Genomic DNA, 25904 nt, shown 5'->3' on the forward strand with positions numbered 1-25904 from the left:
AAGTCATTTCCTTAACAGCTAGTGTAGGTGATCGGTTCAAAACATACACTGCCCATCTCACTGCTTCAGGCCAGAAAGTCTTAGGCATCTTTTTTTCTGATAACATTGATCTCACAAGGTTCATTATCGTTCGATTCTTGCGTTCGGCTACTCCATTTTGCTGCGGAGTGTAAGCCATAGTTAACTGCCTTCTTATCCCATTCTGCTTGCAAAATTCGTTAAAATCTATAGAGTTAAATTCTACTCCCCTATCTGTACGCAAACACTTAATAGGCAAACCAGTTTCCTTTTCCACGAACACTTTGAAACACTTGAAAAGATAAAATGCTTCTGATTTTTCTAATAAAAAATATATCCATGCTTTTCTAGAGAAATCATCTATGAAGCATAATATGTACCTCTTTTTACTGTTGGAAGCAGGAGTAATAGGGCCACAGATGTCTGCATGAACCAATTGTAATTTCTGAGTTGCTCTCCACTTGCTTTTCTTTGGAATTGGATCACGATGTTGTTTGCCCTTCATGCAATCGGAACACACAACAGAGGAAACTGATAATTTGGGTAGTCCAGTAACCATACCTTTTGATTGAAACAGAGTTAGTCCCTTGTGGCTGAGATGAGCATATCTACAATGCCATAGGTGAGTTGTGTCTTGTGTTGTGGTGTTGAAGCATGATTCCTTTTGAGACAACAAAACGAACATTCTGTTTGCTGTCATGTTTGTCTGAATAATCAGACCCTTTTGAGGATGATATATTCGACACATCCCTGATTGAAATAGTATGGTCAAGTCTCTCTCCTGTAGTTGACCTATACTCAAAAGATTATTCATGAGTTCAGGTATATAATAAACTTCAGTGACTACATGAGTTACTCCACACACCATCAACTTCACACTTCCCTTTCCGAGTACATTCATTTTAGTGTCATTTCCAAGTTTTACCACATGTCTAAAGGTGTCATCCATCTCATGAAATACTGATTTATCTCCACACATGTGATTTGAGCATCCCGAGTCCAAGAACCAGACCTCTTCCTTTTTTGTGTTGTTCATCTCTATATATGACATCAACAAGAGCTCTTCTTGTTCATCTAACTCAGCATAATTTGCCTCCTTGTCCAAGGCAGGACATTCATATTGATAATGACCGAGTTTGTGACATTTATAGCATTCAATCGTGGCTCGATTGAAACTTTGTCTTCCTCTTCCTCTACCTCATCCTCTAAATGTGCTTCTACCTCTTCCTCGTGTAGGAAACTTCTCCCCCGTACTTACTTTCAAAGCATGATCTTCTCCATTTTTCCTTCGAAACTTCTGTTCATGCACAATCAAGGAGCTCTGCAGCTCATCAACAGTGAGAGAATCCATGTCCTTTGACTCCTCAATAGAACATACAATGTAGTTGAACTGTTCTGTTAAGGACCGTAGAATTTTCTCCACCACTTTGACATCTGGCATGTCTTCTCCATAGTTTCTCATGTTATTAGCAACCAACATCACTCTTGAGAAGTAGTCGGAAACCGATTCTCCAAACTGCATTTCCAGAATTTCAAAATCTCGACGAAGTGCCTGGAGTTGTGCACGTTGAACCCTTGCATTTCCTTGAAACTTTCTCTTCATTGACTCCCAAATTTGTTTGGACGTGTCCTTTTGAAGGATGATTTTCAAAATTAACTTGTAAATTGACTGAAAGAGATAGTTTTTCACCTTTAAATCCTTGAGCTTAAGATCATCCAATGTCTTTTTCTGTGCGGCTGTCAAAAGTTCTGTTTCTCCAGGTTCAGAGTAACCAATTTCGATGAGATTCCAGTATTCCTTAGATCGCAAAAAGTTTTCCATCAGCATACTCCAGTGGTCATAATCTCCATCGAACTTAGGAATGCTAGGTTGAGCAAAACCAATGTTTCCTTCTGCTGCCATTTCTCAATCACTCCCTAAGTGTTTCACTCTTAACTCTCAAGTGTTTTGCTATCTTAGATTAGGATACTGCAGTTCCTAACCACACTCGGAAATCTCACGGTCAGGCCTCTCAACGAGGCTCTGATACCAATTTGTAAGGCTTAATAGAAATGTTACGGAAATGTAAGCAAATTCATGATTGATTTTATTGATAACAAGGCTTATATAGCCATACAACTCTAACTGAAAGGAGAAAAAGCAGTCCACAAATTTATTTGAGGGCCACGGCTATTGAAAAAGTCAAGAAACAAACAATCCTGAATTATTAGTATTTATTCTAACAGTACTTTGAAATAGTTAGTCCTAAAATATTAACTCCAACAATTTGTTTGTGTCGATGGGACTAATGGATTTCGTTTTGGGGATTTTTTTCGTTGATTAAGTAAGATGGGGTCAGGAAATTGGGTATATTTTGTTGGTCTGCTATGAGTAATTTCTTTCCTCCGAGGGAAGTGAGTGAAAACTATTTGGAGTATGTGAAATGGACATTCTTGAACAGAGTGTTCAGCTCTGGTCTTCAGGTTCTTGCTACACAGGTATTTAATTTGCCATGTTGGAGTTTTTCCTGTATAAATTTCTGATAAAAAATTCTCGCGATAAATTTCAAATTTTGGGATGAATATGGAAATTTTTAGGTGCTCTGAGTTCTGGCTTTCGGTTGTCTATGCTTGGTTATGTTGTGAATGATTGAACTAAAATTTTATTTTGAAAGCCTGTTTATCGCGTTCAAAATAACCCAAAAAATTTATTTTTGAAACCCAAAAATCCTGCAAAACAGGTATCCGAATTGAACCCAAACTTATTTTCAATTCGGATACCTGTTTTGCAACCAAGTTCTAAGTTTGGAAGCCTTTGCATAGACTGCTGTAAATTTTAAGTCTTCAAGATTTTTGGAAGGACTTTAAAAATTATTCGGGCGGTTGTTTTAGTAGTTCTTGTTGCTTTGAGTTTTGGTTTGATTTGACTGGCGAAATTTCGATCGTATTGAATCTTTTAGTCGAAAATGTTGGTCATGCTACTGTTTGTGAAATTATCCCTTTTCCTTTTTCGTGGTTGGTTGTGATGGTTCTGCAAAGAGAAAATTAATGGAATGATGTGATACTAACATAAGTGTGTGATTTAGTCAAGTGCAATTTTGTTTTTATGCTGGCATAATCTTGAGATCGATGACCTGTGGCATGTGATGATATTTACATGTGCGTGTTCATGTTAGTGTCGTTAACTTTTCCTCCCTAACCTTTTCTTCCAAATTTATGTCGATTCACCTGACATTCATTAGAAAGTGCATTTAACTGTGATGATTGAATGGTTGAAATTAGGCAATGTTTCGGGCAATTGGTTTTGGCTTTTCTCGTTCTCTCCCATCAGCAGCTGCTCTAAATTTGGAAATGAAGGATGAACTCGGGAGACTGAGCAGCTGCATTGATAAGCACAAATTATATAGCATCTTAGGGACTTTATTTTGTCGTATTCGTGCTTATCTGGCGTTTTTATTCCGAGTTTCGCGCTTATTTCGTCTCGTTATGGCTATTTGTAAGTTTGACCAAAAAGATGATAAAAGCCAAAGAAATGGAAAGAAGTCAAACTTCGCAATGCCATATCAGAAAACACCCGGAAAAATAGTACAAAGAGAACACCCGGACCCATACACTGACCCCGTGTATAGGTCCGTACCTCAGAAGCCAAAGGAAGACATCGACCGAGTCTACACGGACCCAGAGACGGACCTCGACACGGGGTCCGTGTCCAGTATTCCGGAAGAAAGTTTGGACCGAGTCTACACGGACCCTTATCCTGATGCAGGCACGGGGTCCGTGTCCTTGAGATCAGAATCAGATTTCGACGAAGATTTGCTCGTGATTTTTGGAAGAGAATAAAAAGGGAAAACCTATAAAAAAAAAGGGTGGTGGAATTCTTTACGGAGGAGCCGACTTTGAGAGGAAGAGGGAGGAGAACTTTGATACTTTTGGAAGACGGTGACGGCTTTGGGAAAGACGAGAGAAATTCGTGCACTTCTCACGCAAGAACCGCGCACCATCACTGAGATTTTCTCTCCTCTTTCGTTTTCTTATTTTCAGTCATGAATTCGAATATTAGATTTGACTTTAGTTTCGAGTTTATGGAGTAGTTTCTCTTGTGATCGGGACCACGATAGGGACAAACGATTGATTTTATTTATTTGTTGGATTGTTTGATTTATAAAATTATTCTATGCTATTGATTAATGTTTGCGTAATTTTCGTGCTTTTAATCTGGCCAATTATTTGCATGTTTGTTGTTCGATCTTGACTCGAAATGGAATAGATTGAATTTAGCTTCAAAAATATTAATCAACACACGGTTAAACCGACTAAAAATAGTATTCGGTTTCAGTGTGCGATTTTAGGCGACAGCTGTAATTCTATCGTCGATAAATGCGTTTTTGTTTAATTAAATTCAATTAGAAATAATTGGACTGTTAAATGAGAATATGATTATAAATTCTAGAAATAGGTTTATAATCAAATTAGGGGATTGCATCGTGACTTCGAATAATTTGTAGTTAAATAATTTCAGTGCATGATAATAATCAAAGTTTGTTACCGTCATGTGTTCCCGGTCATTTTATTTAAATTTGAAAACCCCCAAGTTCCAAGCTTTTCTGCCAATTTGATTTTAATCATTAATTTAGCATAAATTAGTTTAATTTAATTAGTTTAAATAATCTCCAAATCACTTATTATCGTTGCCTAGATTAAATTAAATAATTTAAATCTTAGTACTTAAATAGTAGTCTCTGTGGGATCGATATGGACTTGTCGTCCAATTACTATAACTTGACCTAGTCCGCTTGCTAGAATTAATCCCAACCGAAATCATCGGTCATGCATCTACACCGCTTCTCTTGCATCTGCTTTTGATACCAATCTAAAGGTACAGTCCCTTGCCCTTACTTAGAGGTGGGAGTATAAGTTCTCATATTTGTTCATCAGATACTGATGAATAATGGATGTAGTTGTCGGTTCGTTATTTGTCATGCTCCAACTCCCAAGCCCACTAGCATTGCAAGAGATTTTGCACTATGGGATTCACTGGCAACTATTGTATATCTACTCTTGCTTTATATTAATGATTAACCAAATTGTTAGAAGATCATTCATTATTTTATAATTTCATATTTGTCTGTTCTATATTTGGGCATTACATATTAGTGAACTGTATTTCTTCATTGAATTGTGTGTGGTTGCTAAATACTGAAAGAAATGTCATTTTGTTTATGCAGTTAGATTTTTGTGAAATCCTTTAACAAAATTGCTGACTTTGTCTTATTTGAAACGGAAGAACTTAGGTTCTCGACCTCTGTGTTGTTCAGTTTGAGCATTGGAGTTGAGTTGTTGACTCCCGTCTTCCCTGACAATTTTCCGCTACTTGCAACAATGGCCAACATTGCTAAGCAAATAAGCTTTGTTGCCATCTTGCAGCTAGCTGGTGTAGGTGTAAGATATCTATTCTTTTACACCATGGAAGCATTCTGCATATAATTCATGTAATTTAGACATTTCGCTTTTTTAGTTGGGTAAGTTATGCAAATAAATTTTCTTTTCTTAATATAATGGCAACCAGTTCAGTATATATAAAATAAGGTTGTATGTTGTTAGTCTGCAATGCATAGAAGGTTTGCATCTTCGGTCAATCTTGACGAAGGTTCTACGAAATCCCAGGTAGATTCAGGATTCTATTCGAATTGACGTAATAATTCTCCATTCTATGAAATCTAATTCGTGATTCGGGTTTCAGAGTCAAACAGTGTGCTTTGATAATATAGCTCTTTTGCTCACGGCCACTCTGAATATCAGGATTAAAAACAATCAAAGGTTTCTAGTCTTCTTCTCATATTCTCCTGAATTTCTATCTTTCACATGTCATTGGATATTACTAATTGAAGTGTAATAGGTTGGTTAGAGCTTAAGGGAGTACATGAAATTAGGATTATTTTTCAACTTAAAAGGATTACTAAGATTAATTTAGGACTTGCTGTGTTTTTTTTAACTTCTTTGTTATGTTGCGAAGATTGCTGGCTGCCCTACCATTTGTTGCATGCCCCATCTTCTCTGCTGTTGACCTTTTTGGGATTTATCAAGGGTTAAAACATGTGCATCTGCAAACTTTAACTAAGGTTTGTTCTGTGTTATATTGCATAAGTTTTTATCAATCAATATTGTTTATTTATCCCCAAAACTCTACTTTATATGAGTTCTTTTACAGTGATAATATATGTGTGTGTGTGTATATATATATATATATATATATATTAAACACGATGATCTATGTTTTAGATGAGGGAAATTTACCCTTTTTTTTTTATTACGGGTAGCAACAAAGCTTGTACGTAATATATTTCTGTGCAGGATAGGCTCGAGTTGATAATGAAGACATGGATTGAGCTAGGATATGTTCCTTCTCCTGCCCAAGTGAGTAAAGTGGAAGGCGTTGGTTTCTTTCGTGACAGTGATGAGGTTTTTTACCAGGATAAAAATCTTCAGGTTTCTCCATTTAAACTTCCTTAGAATCAGATACATTTCTGACTAAGCTCTAGGTTAGGCATGGATATACTGCCCATCAGAATCTGTTGTTCTTTGTATACGGGAAGGTGCGGTAACCTCAGATATTATCATGGGTTTATTACAGGTGAATAATCTTTCGTCAAGAAATTATTTTTCTTATTAAGAACATAGATAACGCTATTTCATCACACTATCGATAAATTATACTGTTCGAAACAATGTATGTAACTCTTTTGTTGTTGATGCTATTAGGAACATTAAACAAAAACTTCAAAAAGATCCACACAGAAATCATCTTGATTTCATCCATGAATATTATGTCACATCTACCAGAGAAATTCAATGTATATTGTACTTGACGTTATACAAAATTGCATCAATTATTAAAATAAACTTCAATTATTTTTGTTCAACTACACAAATTCTACAAAGTGGCTCATGCATGATGATTCTTTATGGTACATAGGCTTGTTACGTTCGAAAGGGCCTCAATGTGGTCGATTGGGAGAATGTATTTGAAGCTTATGATTCCTCAGATTCAGTTATCGAGTGGTTTATATTGATGGAGGTAAGCAAGAACAACCTTGCTTTGTTGAATGAAAATATGTCAAGCACAGGATGGTCTAACACAAATGTCCTTTTGAGCACACAGAAGCAAGCAAGATATAGCCTTGTTACTGACTGAAGTTGGTTGAGGCTGAGCGAGGTGGTGCTGAAAAGTCGGGTCTGCTGCTATTAGATGTGCTGCTTAGGCATGTGCAATTCTTGAACTGTTACAAGTTTGGCTTCATGGCTACAAGTTTCTTCATCATAAAGACCGGGTCGATAAAAAAATATATATATCACTTGGCTTGTTGGTCTTTCATTCGTTGAGATGTCCTGGTCCTATCATTGGTCCATTGTACATTGTACGTAGATAAATGTTTGTTTTTTTTTGTCATAATTTGTTCCATTGTACGTAGACATATAAACGACGAATGTTTCTTGAATCATACAAAAAATAAATAGATAAATACCTTTCATCTGCACGCTAGTAAAAAACCATTTACTGCCGTCGCCGAGGTATGTATATTCAGCGGCTTTCATTTCTTGAGTATTCCAATTATATCCTTTACTCTAGGATATAATTACCAACCTGATAGCACTGCTAACGGGGCATTAAATTTCTTATAAATGACATTTTTGCTACAAAGTACAAAGACGTAACGCAACCTGTTTTTTATTAAATAAAAATAAGATATTTTGTAATTTGAGGAAAATTATATTTTGGTTCATCAAAAAACATACGACAACATTAAACTTACCTAGTGAAGCTTTTCTAACTATAACATATCTTTTTTTTTTTTTTTGGGTGGAACATACCAATTTTGGTTTTTCCAATCAAATTATATATTAGATTTTTTATTTTATTTTATCATAAAAATGGTGATTGTTTGGAGAAAAAAGATCCAGTACTACCAATCCTAAAAATAACTATTGTAAGGACATCAAGTTTGATAATATGGTCTGCAAATTCAAATATTCTATGGACTTTGGAATTTTGAGCGAAATCCAAACTTATGGTTGTAAAGGACGTGTGAAAATTATGAAATTTTCGTGAAATGTAAACGATAAACAAAAAAAAAACTTAGAGACGTAAACTTTTTCCATTATCATTCTATAGGGAATAAACAGCTAGCATAAGTTAGGTCATTCAAACGGGGTATTTATATTAATTGCACATACATTTACATTATTTTAGGAATATACATGTTCTTCATGCTAATCTGAGGTAGAATCAAATAATTTATTGAACATTTCGTAATAAACAATGCATAAATTAATATTTTTTTTTCATGTGAGAATAATAATCTTGACTTTTTTCCGAGTTATAATATATATATATATATATATATATATATATATATATATATATATATATAATATGACGAGGTCTGTTTCTGAACATTCATATATATATATATATATATATATATATATATATATATACACACACACGCACAATATTTTAGGTATATAATATTTGATTTTTAGTTAGTTCTTGAGCAATAAAAATTTTTAAAGATGGTATGGATTACTTCTTTCCGCACATTTGTTTATCCTTTGAATTTATGCTGTTGGTTTCAAAATTCAAATACATATTTGTTCAATGTGATTTGACTTCAAATCAATTCTCTAGAAATAAAAATTGCCTCTATGGTCAAAGACCATATGGAACAATCTTACGTGCCATAAAAATTCTTGCTTTCACATTTCGTTCCCACCAAATTCGTTCAAATAATAAAATTATTATTCAGCCAGGTTTTGTTCCTAAATCTATTAATGATTTTGGTTCTTTCTTAAAAATTCATTCAAGGATCTAACTATTTAGCCGCAAATCGAAATTCATTTAAACATAATTATTTATATTTGTATATTGTGAGTGTCGATGGAAATTTTTTGGAAAATAACATTGATTATATTTTGTTTTTGAAAAATAATTATGTATTCAGATATACTTGGAATGATTATTTTTCAAAAAAAAAAACATTTGAAGAAAGTTATTCTGCTAATTATTAGTATAAATGAGGTTAACATAATATATATATATATATATATATATATATATATGCAAATTAACCAACTTGTTGATCACATCTCGGAGGAAGCATGGTCGTTTCATCCTAAGGGAGTTTGAAAAACATATTGATGTGAGAGGCCTCGATAACTTATAGGTAATGAGAATGAAAGAGATTAGAGTAAATTTGAAAAAAAAAAATTATCACAAAAACTCTTGTGAGAACATTTCAAGGATCAATTTTGTGAGATAAATCTCCAATATGATCTGACTCATAAATAAAAAAAAATTATGTTAAAAGTATTAATTTTTTTCTAGATATGAACCGACCGTGTTTACCCGACTCACAGATAAAGATTCGTGAAATTTCATACAGAAAACCTACATTTTTTTCATATTACACTCGTATAAACTTTTATACACTCAATACATATGTTAGTTGTAATCATTAATTAATAATGAATTATGATCACCCACGTTCTTCCACTCACCCGAACGTGCAGGCAAGCCATCCATTAATTAAACAAAATTCACATAAAACGATAAAATGGTGGATTATAGCAACAAAGTTAGAATAACGCACATGTATATTTTAAGAAATTATGATGTATAGAATAAAATTTTCTGGATGAAGTTATATGTTTACAACTAATTACAATATATACACCTATATGTTATTTATATTGATTTGTGAAATTAATCGAGCCTCAAACAGCTATTTAAAAAAAAAAAAAAAATCATTTTGCTCCATGACTCACACTACCAGTACCTTCCTGCGAGAAGCTGCGAGCAGAAATGTTTGTCGGAGATGCACTGCGATTAATCTCAGGCTGAAAATGCAGCGGGGCACCTGCAGTGGCGGAGCCAGGAATCCGATTATACCCGGGTTAGAATTCTAAACTCTAAAATCCTTTAATATTTTAAATTGATCTACCCGCACTAATATCAAATTTATCCAAAATTATAAAAAAAATTACATATAAATTTTTTAAATTTTTTTTGGAACACTCGGGCTAAAGCCAGGGTGAATGATAGTGTGCCTCCGCCCCTGGGCACCTGGCGGGGGTTGCATGGCCGCAGCCGTCAAAGCAGACACCCGCCATATCTTCACCGATTTGTCAAGGCTGCCGCTGTACACCACATAGTGCCTATCAAATTCGCTGGAATATTCACCTTTCTCCTCCTCCGCTGCCAAACATTTCACTGGACCACTGTGCCCACTCAGCACTGATAAACAAATATGGCTATCTCCTTCCTTTCTCCACACACAAATGTTAGTGTCCGCCGAACCACTGAACACCAAAGTCCCCGCTGTCGCGAGGCACAAAACTGCAAGCTTATGTCCCCTCAGAACCCCTCCGTGTGAGAGAGAATTGCCGCGTTCCCAGAAGTTGACGAGCCCGTCTGATGATCCGGAGTAAAGAACTGTAGCGGAAGCGTCTACGGCTAATGATGTTATGGCACAATCTTGCTTCAATAATATCTGCGAAAAGATATGTTTCGTACTGCCTTTAACTTGCATTTCCCTCCGCCACACCTTGACAGTTCCATCGGCGGAGCCTGTAAAAACCAGCCCATTGAACCCGGAAACCACTGAATTTACTGCATCATCGTGCGCATCGATTGATTCCAGGCATTTCGAGTCGTTAATTCGCCACACCTTAAAGGTTTTATCCCACGAGCCGGAGTATAATAATGATTTGTCCTCGCTCAAGCTGAGAGATGAAATTGCGTCAACGTGTTTGATCCATATCGCGTTCCGATGTCTCCTGATCTCAACGTAGTTTTTGGGATTCAATGAGCTTTTTACGGTGTCTCTGAATGTGGGCAATGTCCCGATTCTTTTGTGAATGCTCGGATCCTTTCTTGACACCATCCACACCCGGATTTTCCCATCCTGGTGACCCGAAAATATCCTGTCCCCCGCCATGATTATTGCCTTAACCAAACCGGAATTGCATTTGAACCCGGAGAACTCCTTCTGATTCTTCCACACCCTGATGTTCTTGCTGTCGGAACCCGTGTACAGCAAATCCCCGGAAGCTGCTAACGAATAAATATGGCCTTCCTCACGCACAAGGGATCCCATCAAGCCTGTGTAAGAATAACCATTTTCAGACTGGACTTGGGAAGACCAGGGAGATTTGGATAACGGAGATAGGGGTTGGCCGCCCCACGATGGGGTTGAATATGGCGACGGAGATTCCCATGGGGCGGTGCTGTAGGTGGAGCTGATGTCAGAGGTCCGCGAAGGCGTCCTATCTTGGTTTTCCGGGATGGCATCCGCCGTGCTGCTGAGGCGGAAGGAGTATTCTTGTGAATCTGATTGCAACATGTTGCCGAACGTTTGTCTCCTCGTGGTGCTGGTTTCTGTTGCCATATCCTTTTTCCCTGTTCTTGAATTCTTCTTCATATGCTAAAAAACCGGGGATTGAATGTTTGAAGATTAAACATATAAAGAAAAAAAATTAGGCAATCTAAATGTTTAATAAAGAGAGAAGAATATTTAAGAAAAATTGTAAATCTATCCACACCTATATAAGTATATTTATGTGAGAAATATACATGAACGAATAGATTGATATTATATTAATTGATTATGCCACGTTGTCCTTTTACCAAAATTCGAATTTTATGGGGGGGAAAAAATTAATATATGAAATTTAAATATTTTTTACTAAAAATTAATGTAATTCTAATGTTCATACGACTCTAACTTTTTTTTTGGTATTTCTAATATAATTTATAATACTATTGGTGACGAATGTAACTCCAAATAATATATTTAATTGGGTTCTTAGTTTTAAAAAAAGGAAAAAACTAAACTCAACTGTTACTAAATAGCATAATAATGAAATGCATGCAAACCGAGACACGAGTTGAGGTTTCATAAATTTATCGATGACCACCTAATAGAATTAAGTGAAAAATATTAAATCTGATTTATATATATAATAGGTGTTTTGTGAGACGGCCTCACGGATCTTTATCTCTGATACAAGTCAGTCATGCTCATATTTATAATAATAAGTAATACTTTTTTATAGGTGACCCAGATAAGTCTCAAAAAATTGACTCTTACGATCACCTCACAAAAGTTTTTATGATATATATTAAAACACTCAAGATATCCGATTTTGTCTATTGTTAGTTGCCCCATTTAATATATTTGGGAGAGAGGTTTCTTTCATGGGGAAGTAAATGTTGGTAATTATGGTGTGCTACAATTTGTCAAACACAAATTGATATTTCGCAGCTACCGTAGAACAAAGGATTTGGTAATTCATGCCGAACAAGTTATCTAGCTTGCCAAGGCAAGAAATTTTGTACTACAAGTTTTATTCATCGTGATGCATCCAAAGGTAATATTTGGACATTGAATCAAAAAGATTACATGTGTTAGTTAATAATATTAAATTATTAAGAAATTTTGTGTCCTCGATTTTAATGAAACATGTATAAATTAAAGACTTTTCAGTGACGAAATTAATGGAAAACGTGTGTTAATGCAAAGGCTATTGACTAATTCTATTCTTGGCACAAGTGACTACGGTGTACAAAACGTATTACATTTAGCTCAACGTAATACATAATATTAGTTCCTTAAAAAAATACATAATATTATAAGTTAATAAAATTTTTAGGGGTGATTATTTTAGAAAAATGTCTCCAGAAAGTGTAATATTTTGATTGCGATCGATATCACTATATTTAAAAAAACACTGCCCTCGCTCTGTTTTTACTGTAATAATGATAAATTCCTTCAAAATATTCAAAACAAAAAATAAAATTTACAGACAATAATATCTATAAATTTTTGTAAGAAAGATTAGAGAAAACGAAATGTTATTGATTGCCACAATTAAGAAAATAAAGTTATATTTATAACATAGAAACGACTTCTGGAATGGATGTGACTTTCCGAATAGTCTCGACTTTTATGAACAAGCACTGTTTCAATTCGAAATGTTGCACTGATTTAATTTCGAAATGTTGTACGAATTCAATTTTTTTTCCTTTTATTTCCGATATCAAACATGTTTTAAATAGTTATCACTGACTATTTCAACAATCTCTCACTTAATCAGTGATACGAGTAATCAAATATAAAATTTTATACATATAGAAGGTGTTTTTCGACTTAAACCTACGACTAGTATGAACACTTCAAAATCTTATCGAAATTTAATGTTGTTTATTTAACTTAAACCATAATTTCTATATAACAAGATTGAAAATGTCATACACACAAAACCTTAATTTCTCTAAAATGTTCATCGTGAGCTTTAGCACCATATTATGATCTTGTGCTACTTCTGGATTCGTCAACATTTACAAAAAAATTATTCCCAACCTTTTTTAAGATACGACAACACTTCTCGTGCTCACATATGTGAAGAACATTTGAACAAAGCCAATGACTTAGTCTTCTTTAAATATCCGAGAACTCTTCCAATAGCTCTCCAATGTTTTGTGGGTAGGATTATGGGTGCATCTTGAAATTTTGTAAACAGAAAATTAAATATTGGGTCTTGTACAATGCATAGCATATATTAGATTAATATTATGACACTAACAAAATCTAATTGACTGATGGATATACCCGAATTTCGTGTTATAGCGGATGCTAATGTTAGAATCATTTTCATCGAGTTAGATACTTGTTGATCTTGGACTGAACCAACTGGAGATCGACCATTCTGACTTCTCTGCTGATTCCTTACATTTTTTCTTCAGTTTGCCATGGTCGCTGTTCAACTTGTTAAGGTAATTTCTGTGTCTGGAAACTGTTAAATATGTTGTGTATATATACATCAAACAACAAGGATTTTGCAATGCTCTCATGATTGGATAACCAAATCATTGACAAGTATATGGTCCGATGACTTGAATAGGGGAGAGGTTGGTAAATGGATTGCTTTCATTGCAGTTGTATTAAGGCTTTTCTTCCCCCGATATATCCCAGGTAACAAGTAGGTCGTCTTGGTTATTTTCTCTCTCTTTTCTGTCCTAATACTATGTAAAAGTGAAACCATTGGTCTAACTCTACAATGGTATCAGACTGGCTGGAGATGCCTGCAGGTTCACTGATCCTTCTATTGGTAGTTGCCCCGGATTTCTTCGCTCACACGCTGAGAGGGAACTGGATCGGAGCAGCAATATGTCTTGATATTGGATGTGTGCTCGCAGTAAAATAGTTTTTTTTTACTTTCTTGAATAGAATTCTATGTCAAAAGAAACTTCGAACTGCAATATGGCGTAAATATGTAGGAGATTGTGCATAGTTTCTGTGTCTCAAAAAGTTGTTTTGACGGTATAGTTATTACTCACGGGAAGGAGAGTGCGCGTTATAACTTCTCTTCCTTGTACAGAAACATGTATCTTATGACACAAGCATAGATATACGTGTGTGTGGTGTAGATGTAGACACAATGACTGTTTTATTGGATTTTCTATAGTTGTTTCAGGCACAAAATAATTAAATATGATCTTTTCATTGATCGAAGGCAAAGTTGACGAGGCTTTGGAGATATTTAAAAGAATGCCAGAAGCTGCTGTGCAGCCTGAGAAAGCTTAAGCTACATGCAATGTTTTGATTGAAATATGTAGCACAAGAGGGGAAACATGGGCAATGATGACAATCCTTCTATACATGAAGGAAAACTCCGTCGTCCTCCGGTATCCTGTGTATCAGAAAGCGCAAGGAAACCTTTAAAATGGCTGGGGAAAGTGATTTTCTCCTCAGGCAAGTTAACCAGCAGTTTAACAATGATGATGTCTTGAACCAGGGATGTATCTAAGATTTTTTTCTTGGGGGCTTCACGTCTGAATTATAGAAAATCGAAAGTTTGAAAAATCTAACACTTTTATTTCAAAATAATATAAGCATAAACAAAGTAATATTCGCAATTTACGTCAACAAAATTATATATATTACTTTAGACGCAATCTGCGATTTTTTCAAAAGATTCAACTTATCAATTATCTACTCAAAATCAATATCACCAGCAATCTATCTCAATATAAAAATCATAGCATTGTTAAGATATTCTTGAATATCTATTTTGTTGAGAAATTAGGTCTTGAGAAACGCAATTACAGTAAATCAATATCGTAGTTCTCAAAAGATTAATGAAGTAGTATAATGTTTTAATGGATGCAAAAGGCCGAATATGAACAAATGAACGCACCACGGAGTATAGTGTCCTTAAAACAAATTTGTCTCCTTTGGTATGTGCTTCGAGAATCAAGTTGGACGATTGTTTCTCAAGATACAAAGAGACAACCAGTAGCAACCTAGCACAAAGGTACTACGACGATGAACTAAAGAAGTATCTGAACTTTATCATGAGTTGGAGCAGAGTAACATAATGTAGAGACAAGAAGAGAAATGGAAGTAATATGTTAGTTTTAGAGATGTTTGAAGGACTCAAGACTGCTTTTATATTTAAGCACTTGAGTTCCACATAGACAGTCAAGCACACAAGTCAAACTTTTTCCAATGCAAATCGAGCTCTTGATTTGTTCGATTATTTATGTTGCTACTGATCTATCGATCGGGTAAAAGTTAGGTCCATAAAATTTATATTTTTATTTTCATACGTTTCTTTTTTGGAATAAATTTACATAATCGTTAATAAATTGATAATTATAACTATTACTTTTTTAGTATCTTTGGTTCTTAATAATAATAGAATATCAACTTGATTATTTGATTTTTGGGGAAGATAATGGAGTAAATATAAATTTTGAATAATTCGATTATAGACTATTTATTTCCAAAATCCATCGGGTTTCGGATATGGGCTTGGTTAGATTTTATGTGGCGACACGCTTGCCTTATCAGACAACTGTCCCACGCCAGCCACCCCACCCCTTTTTCGGATTATCCGTAAATGAAAACAAAAACAATCCAACCACGTCATCTCGTGCTAGTTATCCTGTACTCCTCGTCTATTAATCTTTTATTGTGGACCCGTATCTCCAATTCCCATTTTTATCTTACATAGGCGAAATTGCACTTCAGTCCAGTTTTTATTACATTAATTATTTAGATTAGAAAATAATTTATTTATTTAAATCACTCATGCATTAAACACTTCTAAAATTCATGATTGCCTTTTGAAAATAAATTTGGTCGCAAACCCTTTTGGAACGAATTTATAATTAAAAAAAATCAAATTTCAATACAAATAAATACTATTGAATGACTCTGGGAAAAGAAAAAAAAGGATATTGTTCCTCTAATAAAAATTTCAAAATGTACATAATATATGCATAGGGTGTTAATGCAATTTTCGAGTAATCAGGCGGTGCAATACGCCCTGCCGTAGACAATAATTCTTCCACATTTTTCATAGGGCTATTTATTATCACAGGTTTCACGTAGTCGAATCGCCGCAGCAAAAGTTTTCCCGAATCTTCGCATGTTAATCATCGTCAATGGCGTTCAAGAAGTCGTTAACCAAACGCCTGTTCAACATATCAAGAATCCCAACCCCGTTCCTAACAAATTGTCGTGTTTCCTCATCATCAATGGCTGTGAAAGCAGCCGCGTTTCATCGTCGAGAAACGCTTGATAAACTAGACCATGATCCGGGAGACGACACCGTTTTCAGGAGATGCTTCCACCGCATCTCGGCGTCTGCCGCGTCTCCTGAACTGGGGTTTTTTCCCACCGGAGAAAGGCTCTTGGACAAGCTTCGGGGGATGGACATTGTGAAAGAGCGGATCAGGATTGGTGAAGTGTCGCCGCCGAAGGAGATGGTGACGGAGGTGGACACGAAAAAAGTCCTCTTGGTTTCGCAGATTGAGATTTTGAAATCTAGGCTGAGGAAGATTGAAAAGGGTTGTGTTTCTTATTCGGAGTTCTTGCAGATTTGTGTTCAAGAATGCCCGAGCTATGATCATGGGATTAAATTTGCTAAATTGCTTGATGAATCGGGGGCTGTTCTTGTTCTTGGAAAATTTGTCTTCCTCAGGCCCGAACAGGTTGGTTTTTTTTGTTCTTTCTTTCTTCTTCGTCTTGTAATTTATTTTAAACCACACCATGTGTTCAATGATTTTTTATGGCTTTCTTGGAATTAGAAGTAGTTGGGCTAGATCAAAATTGATTTTTTTTTATTTTATATTTTCAAGATTTAATTTGGAGATCTGAGAACTGATTAGCTTTTTTATGATGTGTGTTGTGTTTCAGTGTTCTTCAACAGGAAAGTGAAATGAACCAAGATCTCTTAATACGAGATGGTGACTTTTATTTGGAGTGGATCACTGCTCAATGCATCAGGATTTTAAACTGATGTTAATTCTTTAAAAAAAGCCTGGTCGGTCTGCAAGAGATGATTTCCCATGATTTGAGCTGAAAAAATGTTATTTAAGGGAAATACTAGAAAAATTCGAAACATTTTTTTTTTCCGGCCCCTTGCACGCCTTTGTCTTGGCAGCAATCATTTACGTGACATAAAATTACACCTCTTATTGCACTAAAGGGGGGCTGAACTCTTCAATCAAAAAATTTGAACATTTTGTGTAATTTTTCAAAATGTGCTGCTTCACATGTTAAGATGCATTGAGCTGGCAGTTAAACACGTTTCTTGCCCTCCACAGAATTTGTAGGTCCGCTCCTGGTCGAGGGTTTGCGAAGTCTTGTATGATTAGTGAGAAGGATCGAATTTGTTTTTATGAGTTTCTTTTTTTTTTTTTTTTTTGAGGAGGGAAAGCGAATAGAGGAGGTGGAAAGAGCATCCAACTTCAATTCCTTTTTATTTCATCTTCTATTGATGGATTAACGTAAGACTCTGTTGAAAAATGACGGTGAATGGAGTGCAAGATCTTGCTCATCTCTAGTTTAAGCTTTTTCTGAGGGAAAAGTCAAAAGAGATTGATGCGGTGGCTAGTATTTGGTGTCAAACACTCGCATAGATGTGATCTTGACAATGTAGGCTAGCTTTTTGACTAGTACACTTTTTGGTGACAGAGAGGTTAGCTGAGAAGGGAATTGAAGGTAGGAGGATCTGAAAATTTATTAGTAATGAATGACTAAGAATATCTTGTCCTAAACTTGAATGGCTCATTAAAAATGATCATATCTGAAACACAGAGGTGAACTGAATCCAAGTTTACCCAAATCTTGTGTACCTTTTCATATGATACAGGTGATGAAAGCCATCCAAGGCCTAATCCATTCACCTGCAGCCCACAACCCAAGCGATCCAACAATGAAGGAGCTCCAAGAAATGGAGAAGCGAAAGTCAGCCATCAATGAGAAAGCAGAACAGCTTGTGAGACGTGAGCTCTTCTGTGGATTAGCCTGTTTGGTCATCCAGACAGCTGCGCTCATGAGGCTGACGTTCTGGGAACTTACATGGGACGTAATGGAACCTATCTGCTTCTATGGTACGTCTATATACTTCATAGGCAGATATGGCTTCTTCCTAAGAACCTCCAGAGAGCCCTCATTCCAAGGGTTTTTCGAGAGCCGGTTTATCACCAAGCAGAGGCAATTGATGAAGCTTCAGAATTTTGATGTCGAGAGGTATAATGAGCTCAAGAAAGCTTGCTATCCTGATCCAATGGCACCCCAAGAACATCTGAGAACGTAGAAGTTCTGATCTTTTCTGAGATGTCGACATACAAATTTTTTGAGAAAGAATTGAGCGAAGTACAGTTTTGGTTTTTAACTTTTTATATTTAGATACTCAAAAGAGATGTATTTCTCGGCGGCAATGTCATCACCAATGTATTAAATTGAGGCTTTTTTAGTGTTGAATTGAATTCGAGTTATCTAATTCTTCTTTTGTGCTGCATGTTATTCTACTACTGTGTTTTGCACGTGTTCTTTGGAATGAATGTATTTTGAACATTTCGTTAATGTAATCGAAGATGGTAGCGTATTTATAAACGTTCCAAGCAATTGGATTGGCAATAAATAATAGAGAACGTATTGTTTTAGTAAGATTTATGTTATTGGAATGGTACTCAGCGAAGTGCTCGTCGAGGAAATACACAACTCTGTCAAGTTTTGTAAGAGACCGAAGATTCGAACCCCAGCCCTCTTTAATTTTTTTTTATGGGGCAGAGGATTCAGACCTTGACCCTAATTTAAATTTTTTCAAGGGGCCGGAAATCCAAACCCCCGCCGCTGCTTAAATATTTTTTAAAATTTTTTTGTAAGGCCGAGGATTCAAATTCTGAAAAATTTTGGTTTGTTTACTTGAAATAAATCATTTTCAGTGAACATCAATATCCATCCTTAGATACACTTTTGAGGTAATTAGAGGTTTGCAAAAATGAGATACTTAATATTTACTAGTATATGTGATGTGAGATCTGAACCAGCCTACCCTACTGCTGAGAATTTTCACTGTATCCAAACGCCAGAATTTAGACAAGATACACCAGCTATGAGAATTAGAATAATCCGTACATAAAATGAATATATATGATCATTACACATGACAAATATGAGAGATATGTGCTAATCCAACAATGAAGTATTTATCAAATTGCACCTATAAGCCTTTCTTATACATTATCAGCATCAATACTCTACATAGTTTAACAGCATCAAGCACATCCATCAGGAAAACATACCAATATCCTGATCCGTGCTGCCGGGATGATTAATGATCCTACGTAGAATCAACGTCCTAGCCATCCTCGTTTCTTGAGTGCACTTATTTGCATGGTGACTCAAGTCATGAATCGTCTTGATAAAGCCATCAACTTCTTTTCTGATCTCCTTCATCGCTATCACCACCATCTCGTCATCTTCCCTCACCACGAATTCGGCATTTCCCAATAGAGATTCAATCTTGATTCGAAATTTCTCGACTAGAATCCTTATGCTGTCCAAATCTTTGATGATGATGTAACTCCCAATCTGCATTGAACTAATGAGCTCTCTCTGCCTCATCAAATCCTTCTCACAGTTTTTCCAAATTGAGTTGAGCCATTTTCCCATTGACCCTAAAGGCACAGCCGCAGCTGCAGCCAGAGCCACCACCACTGGTGGGGCAGTGACAGCTGCCGCCACCACTGAGCAAATCAAAACCGAAACGAAAGCCGACACAAATATCACATTAGACACCTTCTTCCATGCCTTCAATTTCTTTAGTTTCTTATCTAGCTTCTTCTTTTTTGTCTGCAACTTCTCTAACATCAAAATTTGTTTAGAGTAAACAGAATTAAATGCCTTAAAGAACTCCTGCGTAAAGGGATCCCCTGCCTCCCTGAATCTGTTCAATTCCTCTACAGTTTTTGAATAATTCTTAACAGGCCCTTCTCCATTGTACTCGCCATAATGTTCTTCTTCGAATTTCTTGAGCGCTATATTGATAATTGACTCTACAATCCCGGCTTTTTTGAGACAAGAATCAAGGGCAGTACAGAAATCTAGGGTTAACAGACTGTTCTCAAAGTAATCGTTGACTAAATCGAAGAGTTCTTGATTTTTCCAAATGTCTGTCTTGTTTCGCAAAATGATTTGAACCACTTCATGATTCATTTCCAGTAAACTCTCGGTGACATCGCGAAGAGAATCTAGGGAAAGAGCGCGAACCTCGAGGCCAACGGCTATGGAGTTGATGGCTCTGGCCGTGCGGAGTTGGACAGTGGAGTCAAAGCTCCGTAGATCCGGATCATCTCGGCACGCTGCTTCGTATGAGTTCAGATCGGCGTCATCGGTGTTTGAGTTTGAATCGGAGGTGGATCGAGATGGTGGGCGGCCGCTGCTACTGCTACCTCGGTCGGTCTCATCGGCGTTGAAACCCGGGTTGAAGGTGGTTCGAGGAGGGAGGTGGCGGCTGCTGCTGCTGTTTCCGTTCATTTCATGGGCGTTTGTGTTTGAATTGGTGGTGGTTCGGGGTGGCGGCCGTCGGCGGCTGCTGCTGGTTCGCCCAATTCTGAGGCTCAATTGATTTCCCATTTTATGGAAACGGATGAATCTTGAACTGGTTTGGCAAGTGTAGGAGTGGCGGGGCGGGAGTGCGGAGGCGACTGAGATGGCGAGCGGAGGCGCGTAGAGCAATCGATATGAATGTTACTTCTTCTGGAGGTTTCAGTGAGAGTAGAGGAAGGAGAGAATGTTGGCGAATTTAAGATTTTTTTATATATATATAAAAACAGGTGACCCGACCCGAAACTATTTTGACCGTTGACCACGTCAGAGAGGTGTGGTTGACTATATATTTTATTTTATGATTGCATCTAACAATGCAACCTTTTTTTTCAAAAAAATACATATTTTTTAAAATTTGGAATATCTAAAAATAAACCATACATAAAGTTATTTATAAATTTATAAAAAAAATTATTGGTTAGAAAGTAGCAATCAGGTTAATTAATTTAATGTAGTAAAATGATATTATATTTTTTATTTGAGTTTAAGACAATGATTTGACAAATGAATATGAAATGATATTATTTTGTTAAGCTTTTTAAATACATTACACTAATTAATTAATAAAAGAAACTAGAAATAAATTAATTTTTTTAAATCTTAGAATAGTTCAAGCGTACGTTCTGATTATTTTATCTAATATAAATAATTACTGCAAACACTTGTCATTTTATCAAAAAAATTATAATTATTGATAACAAATCAATTATAAAACTCAATTTTTTAAATCGTATAACAACTCAAACATAATCCTTTAATTACTCTACGTAATAGGTGGCCAACTAACTCCAAACATATCAATAAGAAGCCCAACGTAAAAGAAGTCGGGATTTTATCAAACCCAATATGTGGTGAAAATGTCTTTGCGTAATAAAAGAAATAATCTGTTTTTCCTAATTAAGTTTATTATGATTATCAAATCATGTAAAAAAAAATTGAAAATATTTTATGGGCAATTAAAAATTATGAAAAGACATGACATTAAAATATGATAAGAACATACAAGGGGTGAAATGAAATAGGAATGTGATAGTTGGCTTCAAGATTATAAGAAAAAAGAATGATGAGTAGATTCAAATAAGAATTTTACAAGAACGCTAATCGAATCTTAATTACATAAAGAACTCGCACACATCCAAATTCATAGCAAGTGAAACGGCACATATCAAGAAAATATATACCCAAGTACACAATGGGAATAGATGTTTCCTAAGCAAGATTTTCTCTCCAAGATATAATCCGCTTATTTTTACTCCAAATAAATGAGCAACTTCAATGACAATAGTGCCGAAACCAACAAAATTTCCATTCCTTTTCAAATCCCTCTTCTTCAAACTCTCTACTATGAATCCACCATAAAAGATTCGTCAATGAGTTCCCGTCATCATAACCATTTAAAGTTCGAATGTTATCTAATGCGTATTTTTTGTCATAGATTCCTTGAAGTGCATACAAGAATCCCTTCCAACCTTCTCCGACCCCTTCCCTTGCAAGAGCTGGAAAGGTCCACGCCACGAGCTCTTTTACGAAACGTATATCCGAGAATAAAGCTTCGCTGATTGGCAGTAGAGGCAGAAGTTGAATTCCGAGTCGACACTCCTTCCATTCGGCTGGAGCAAACCAAAGGCCGCTGTCTCTTTTGGTAGACCATAGAACACCAACTACCCTGTTGTCTTTCACAAATTCTTTCGGATACAAATTGCTCTCCTCTTTCACATGCCACCAAGTCTGTGCTGCCTGTATTTCAAAAGCTGATATAGTGGATCCAACTGAAATAAGGTGGCTATCTCCATATGCTAATCCCATTAGAGCAGCTGAATAATATGCATTCACAGCCTCACTTGTGCTTTCTTGGTTACGACCATCTGCAAATTCAGTTAAACCTCCAGCCCAAGAATGCAATTTCCATATGTCGAAACACCTCAAACGGGTATAACTCGAGTTTGCTCGCCTGCTTAAGTTCATAAAATCAGCCATGAGTGAATAAGCTTGGGGCCTGTACTTCCTCCCCCAGGCAGCATCAATTTTGGCAAGCACAGCAATTCCATACACAAAATACCCAAGGTGATAGTGATGATCATTATAAGTTCCAAATCCAAAATCAGCCCCCGCATCCGTTGATCCTTGTTTAGTGACTAATCCACCCCATTTCGCATCATACAAGAATCCATTAGCACCAAATGTCCCATCCAACCAGGGTTCAATCGTATCCTTTAAGAACTTCCTAATAGCCGGAATCACATCAAGATAACGTATTTCTTCAGCAATAAGTGCTCATCTTGCACCTCTAGCAATCAATTTCCCATAAAAGTAAGAAGAGGAAGTTGCTATTGTACCCGAATTCAAAGCATCGACATCTTTAACCAGAGCTCCAATTATTTCAGGATATGATTCTTCCTCAATCCCCTTAACAGAATACCAAGTTACAGACACAGGATCACTTTTCAACACCCAAGAATCACCAGCAACACCAACAAGATCGCCATCAATACTAGTATACTTGACAAAATGGCTTGGTGAAAACTGCTTCACCGCTCACAGGATAACAAGAACTGAATCGATCTAGAATGGCTTCAAATTTTGGGTTCGAATCAGGCAACAACGCGATCCTAATCACACCCGAAAACATGGTCGAGGTAATCCTACTTAATTCATGGCTTAAACTTATTGGCGAAGACGAATACAAAAGCCAATTCTGATTGTTATTCAGCTTAATGGTATATTTAGTACAGGAACTATTGGGAGACAATTCAAGAATGGCATGAATTGTAGAAATAGAAACTCCAGCACTACTCATCACATTACATGTCAAAAAGGGACTCCCCCTAACAAGATAGAACCTAATATTGTTGGAGGGGAAGTCTAAGGTAATGCTGAGGTCATCAAAGGCAGATACGACGTGGGTTGAAATTGGATTGGGGTTATTCAAGGTGGATATGGTGAGATCATCCATGAAAGCCTGGTAAATAAAAGCAGGATTGTCGGATAGAGATGGGAAACAAAGGGAAAGAGAAGATTGTGATGATTTGACCAGATAAGGGTGAATGTATTCGGGCTGATCGCCATTTTTTAGGACAAAATTCTGGAAAAAGGAGTTTGTGGGCAAGGGGATGGGGAGGAGGTGTGAGGCGAATAACATGGAGGGGTCAGGGAGTACCGAGGAATGGGTTTTAGGGAAGACAAATGGGTGAGAGCGTGGTGTCATTTGAGCGGTCCGCGGCGGCGACATGGTGGGGGAAGATGGCTGCGGAGGAGAAGCGGCGGGCGGGGTATTTGGTTTCTTTCCCGGCTTTTTCTTGAATGGCTCATTGACGATGGTTTTGACTTTTCGTCTAATTTTCTTCAGCATGGTTTAAATTTACAACTTTAAAATAACAATAAACTATAATTTTTCCAAGTAAATACGTAATTTTATACTTCTTATGATCGATTATCCAATGGCGTGCGAGACTTATTAGTTTGAATTTAATGAAGAAAATGGAGATTTTTTCACTAAAGCAAAAAAAAAAAAAAAAAAAAAACTTATCACTCTTTCTTTTGCCCAAAAACATGAACTTTGATTTTCAGAACATATTTGGTCAATATTTTCGAGAGATATATAAACTGATGGTTGATTTTACTTACAAGTATTTGGCGATCGGCAATTTGCAAGACTCGCGATATGAACATACATGGAAAGATGAACACGAAATAGTTCACAATTTGAAGCCAAGTTTAGGAATATAAATAGTAAGTTGATGATGCTAAGCAAATCACTTTGTATCTTGAAAGCCAAACACGTTAGGTATCTTCTTGAAGAAGAAGTCAAGAAAATAATACTTCTCGATTATATATTATATATAGATAGTAAAATAAATAAATATTCACAAAATGTGTACGATTGTCACTCACCTTTCAATATATTATTTAATATGCATATGTTATATTCATCCGATTATATAATATTTTTGAAATATATGATATAATTTGGACAAATACTTTAAAAATATTTTTAGTATTTTATAAGTGAAAAAAACTTAAAATATGTATTTGGATAATTTTTTTGTAAAATTTGTTTGAATTTTTTTTAAAGTGTTCAAAAATATAGTTTTTGTAGAACAATTGAGAGATGTTTTTTTTTATGTTTTTAGGAATGAAGATAATGATAAAAATAAAAGAATATTATTTTTTTACTAAAAATATTTTTATAAAATAATTGTCCAAACGCATATTTGTTTTAAAAAATACTTTTAAAATATTTTATAAAAAAACATTGTTATAAAAAAGCAAAAACTTGTATGAGACGGTTTCGCAGGTCTTATTTTGGTAGACAAATCTCTAATTTTGGTCATCTATGAAAAATATTATTTTTTATGCTAAGAGTATTACTTTTTATTGTGAATATTAGTAGGGTTGACCCATCTCACAGATAAAGATTCGTGAGATCGTCTTACAATAGACTTACTCTTGTAAAAAAAAAAATTATAAGCCCTTGTCCAAACGATACTTGTATGTTACATAAGTGAGATTTCACATCTTTGTATTGCATTTTGATTTAAACTTTACAAGTTTTTTAAAAAGTAACTATGTTATCTTTATATTTTAATTAATATTGCATTGAATCATATCATAATCCCTAAAACAAAAATTAATCAACAAACCTCCATCCATTCACCTAAAAACAAATTAATTCTCCACACACACATAGCAACCAAACCTCCTCCATCCTCTCCCACCGTCAATTTCCTTCCTCCCATGAACCCAAATTTTCTTTTCCCTATTATTATCAAACCCCCTCTCCTTTCTGGTAAGCCCCTCAACTTCTCATATACACCTTGAAAGAATTGTTTAACATAAAAGTACAAATAATAAGATTGTGTGTTTTAGATTTAAATGTTTTTGTACATGTGTTATAATATTTATTTTTAATATGAAGCGAAATATATTAATTAAACACATAAATAA

At 35.6% G+C, this 25904-nt stretch overlaps 3 protein-coding genes and 2 pseudogenes across 3 annotated transcripts; 2 read left to right on the forward strand and 3 right to left on the reverse strand.

Moving 5' to 3' along the window:
• The first annotated feature begins 5528 nt into the window (after window positions 1–5528).
• Window positions 5529–7482, forward strand: LOC142505826 (protein root UVB sensitive 4-like; annotated as a pseudogene).
• A 2241-nt stretch (window positions 7483–9723) lies between these two features.
• LOC142505825 (protein JINGUBANG-like) lies at window positions 9724–11576 on the reverse strand. Its single transcript, XM_075618940.1, has 2 exons — window positions 10118–11576; window positions 9724–9911 (listed from the first exon to the last, which is right to left on the reverse strand). Exons 1-2 carry the CDS (start codon window positions 11472–11474, stop codon window positions 9799–9801), a joined length of 1470 nt encoding a protein of 489 aa, XP_075475055.1. The 5' UTR covers window positions 11475–11576; the 3' UTR covers window positions 9724–9798.
• Window positions 11577–16450: 4874 nt separating this feature from the next.
• On the forward strand, window positions 16451–18874 carry LOC142506192 (calcium uniporter protein 3, mitochondrial-like). The gene is made up of 2 exons (XM_075619373.1): window positions 16451–17053; window positions 18217–18874. The coding sequence occupies exons 1-2, from the start codon at window positions 16505–16507 to the stop codon at window positions 18661–18663; spliced, it is 996 nt and encodes a 331-aa protein (XP_075475488.1). The 5' UTR covers window positions 16451–16504; the 3' UTR covers window positions 18664–18874.
• A 569-nt stretch (window positions 18875–19443) lies between these two features.
• Window positions 19444–21141, reverse strand: LOC142505649 (UPF0496 protein 1-like). Its single transcript, XM_075618719.1, has one exon. The coding sequence runs from the start codon at window positions 20985–20987 to the stop codon at window positions 19641–19643; it is 1347 nt and encodes a 448-aa protein (XP_075474834.1). The 5' UTR covers window positions 20988–21141; the 3' UTR covers window positions 19444–19640.
• Window positions 21142–22030: 889 nt separating this feature from the next.
• Window positions 22031–24729, reverse strand: LOC142505913 (glucan endo-1,3-beta-D-glucosidase-like; annotated as a pseudogene).
• Window positions 24730–25904: the final 1175 nt, after the last annotated feature.

The sequence above is a fragment of the Primulina tabacum genome, chromosome 10 (genome assembly GCF_025594145.1).
Source record: "Primulina tabacum isolate GXHZ01 chromosome 10, ASM2559414v2, whole genome shotgun sequence".
Lineage (NCBI taxonomy): Eukaryota > Viridiplantae > Streptophyta > Magnoliopsida > Lamiales > Gesneriaceae > Primulina > Primulina tabacum.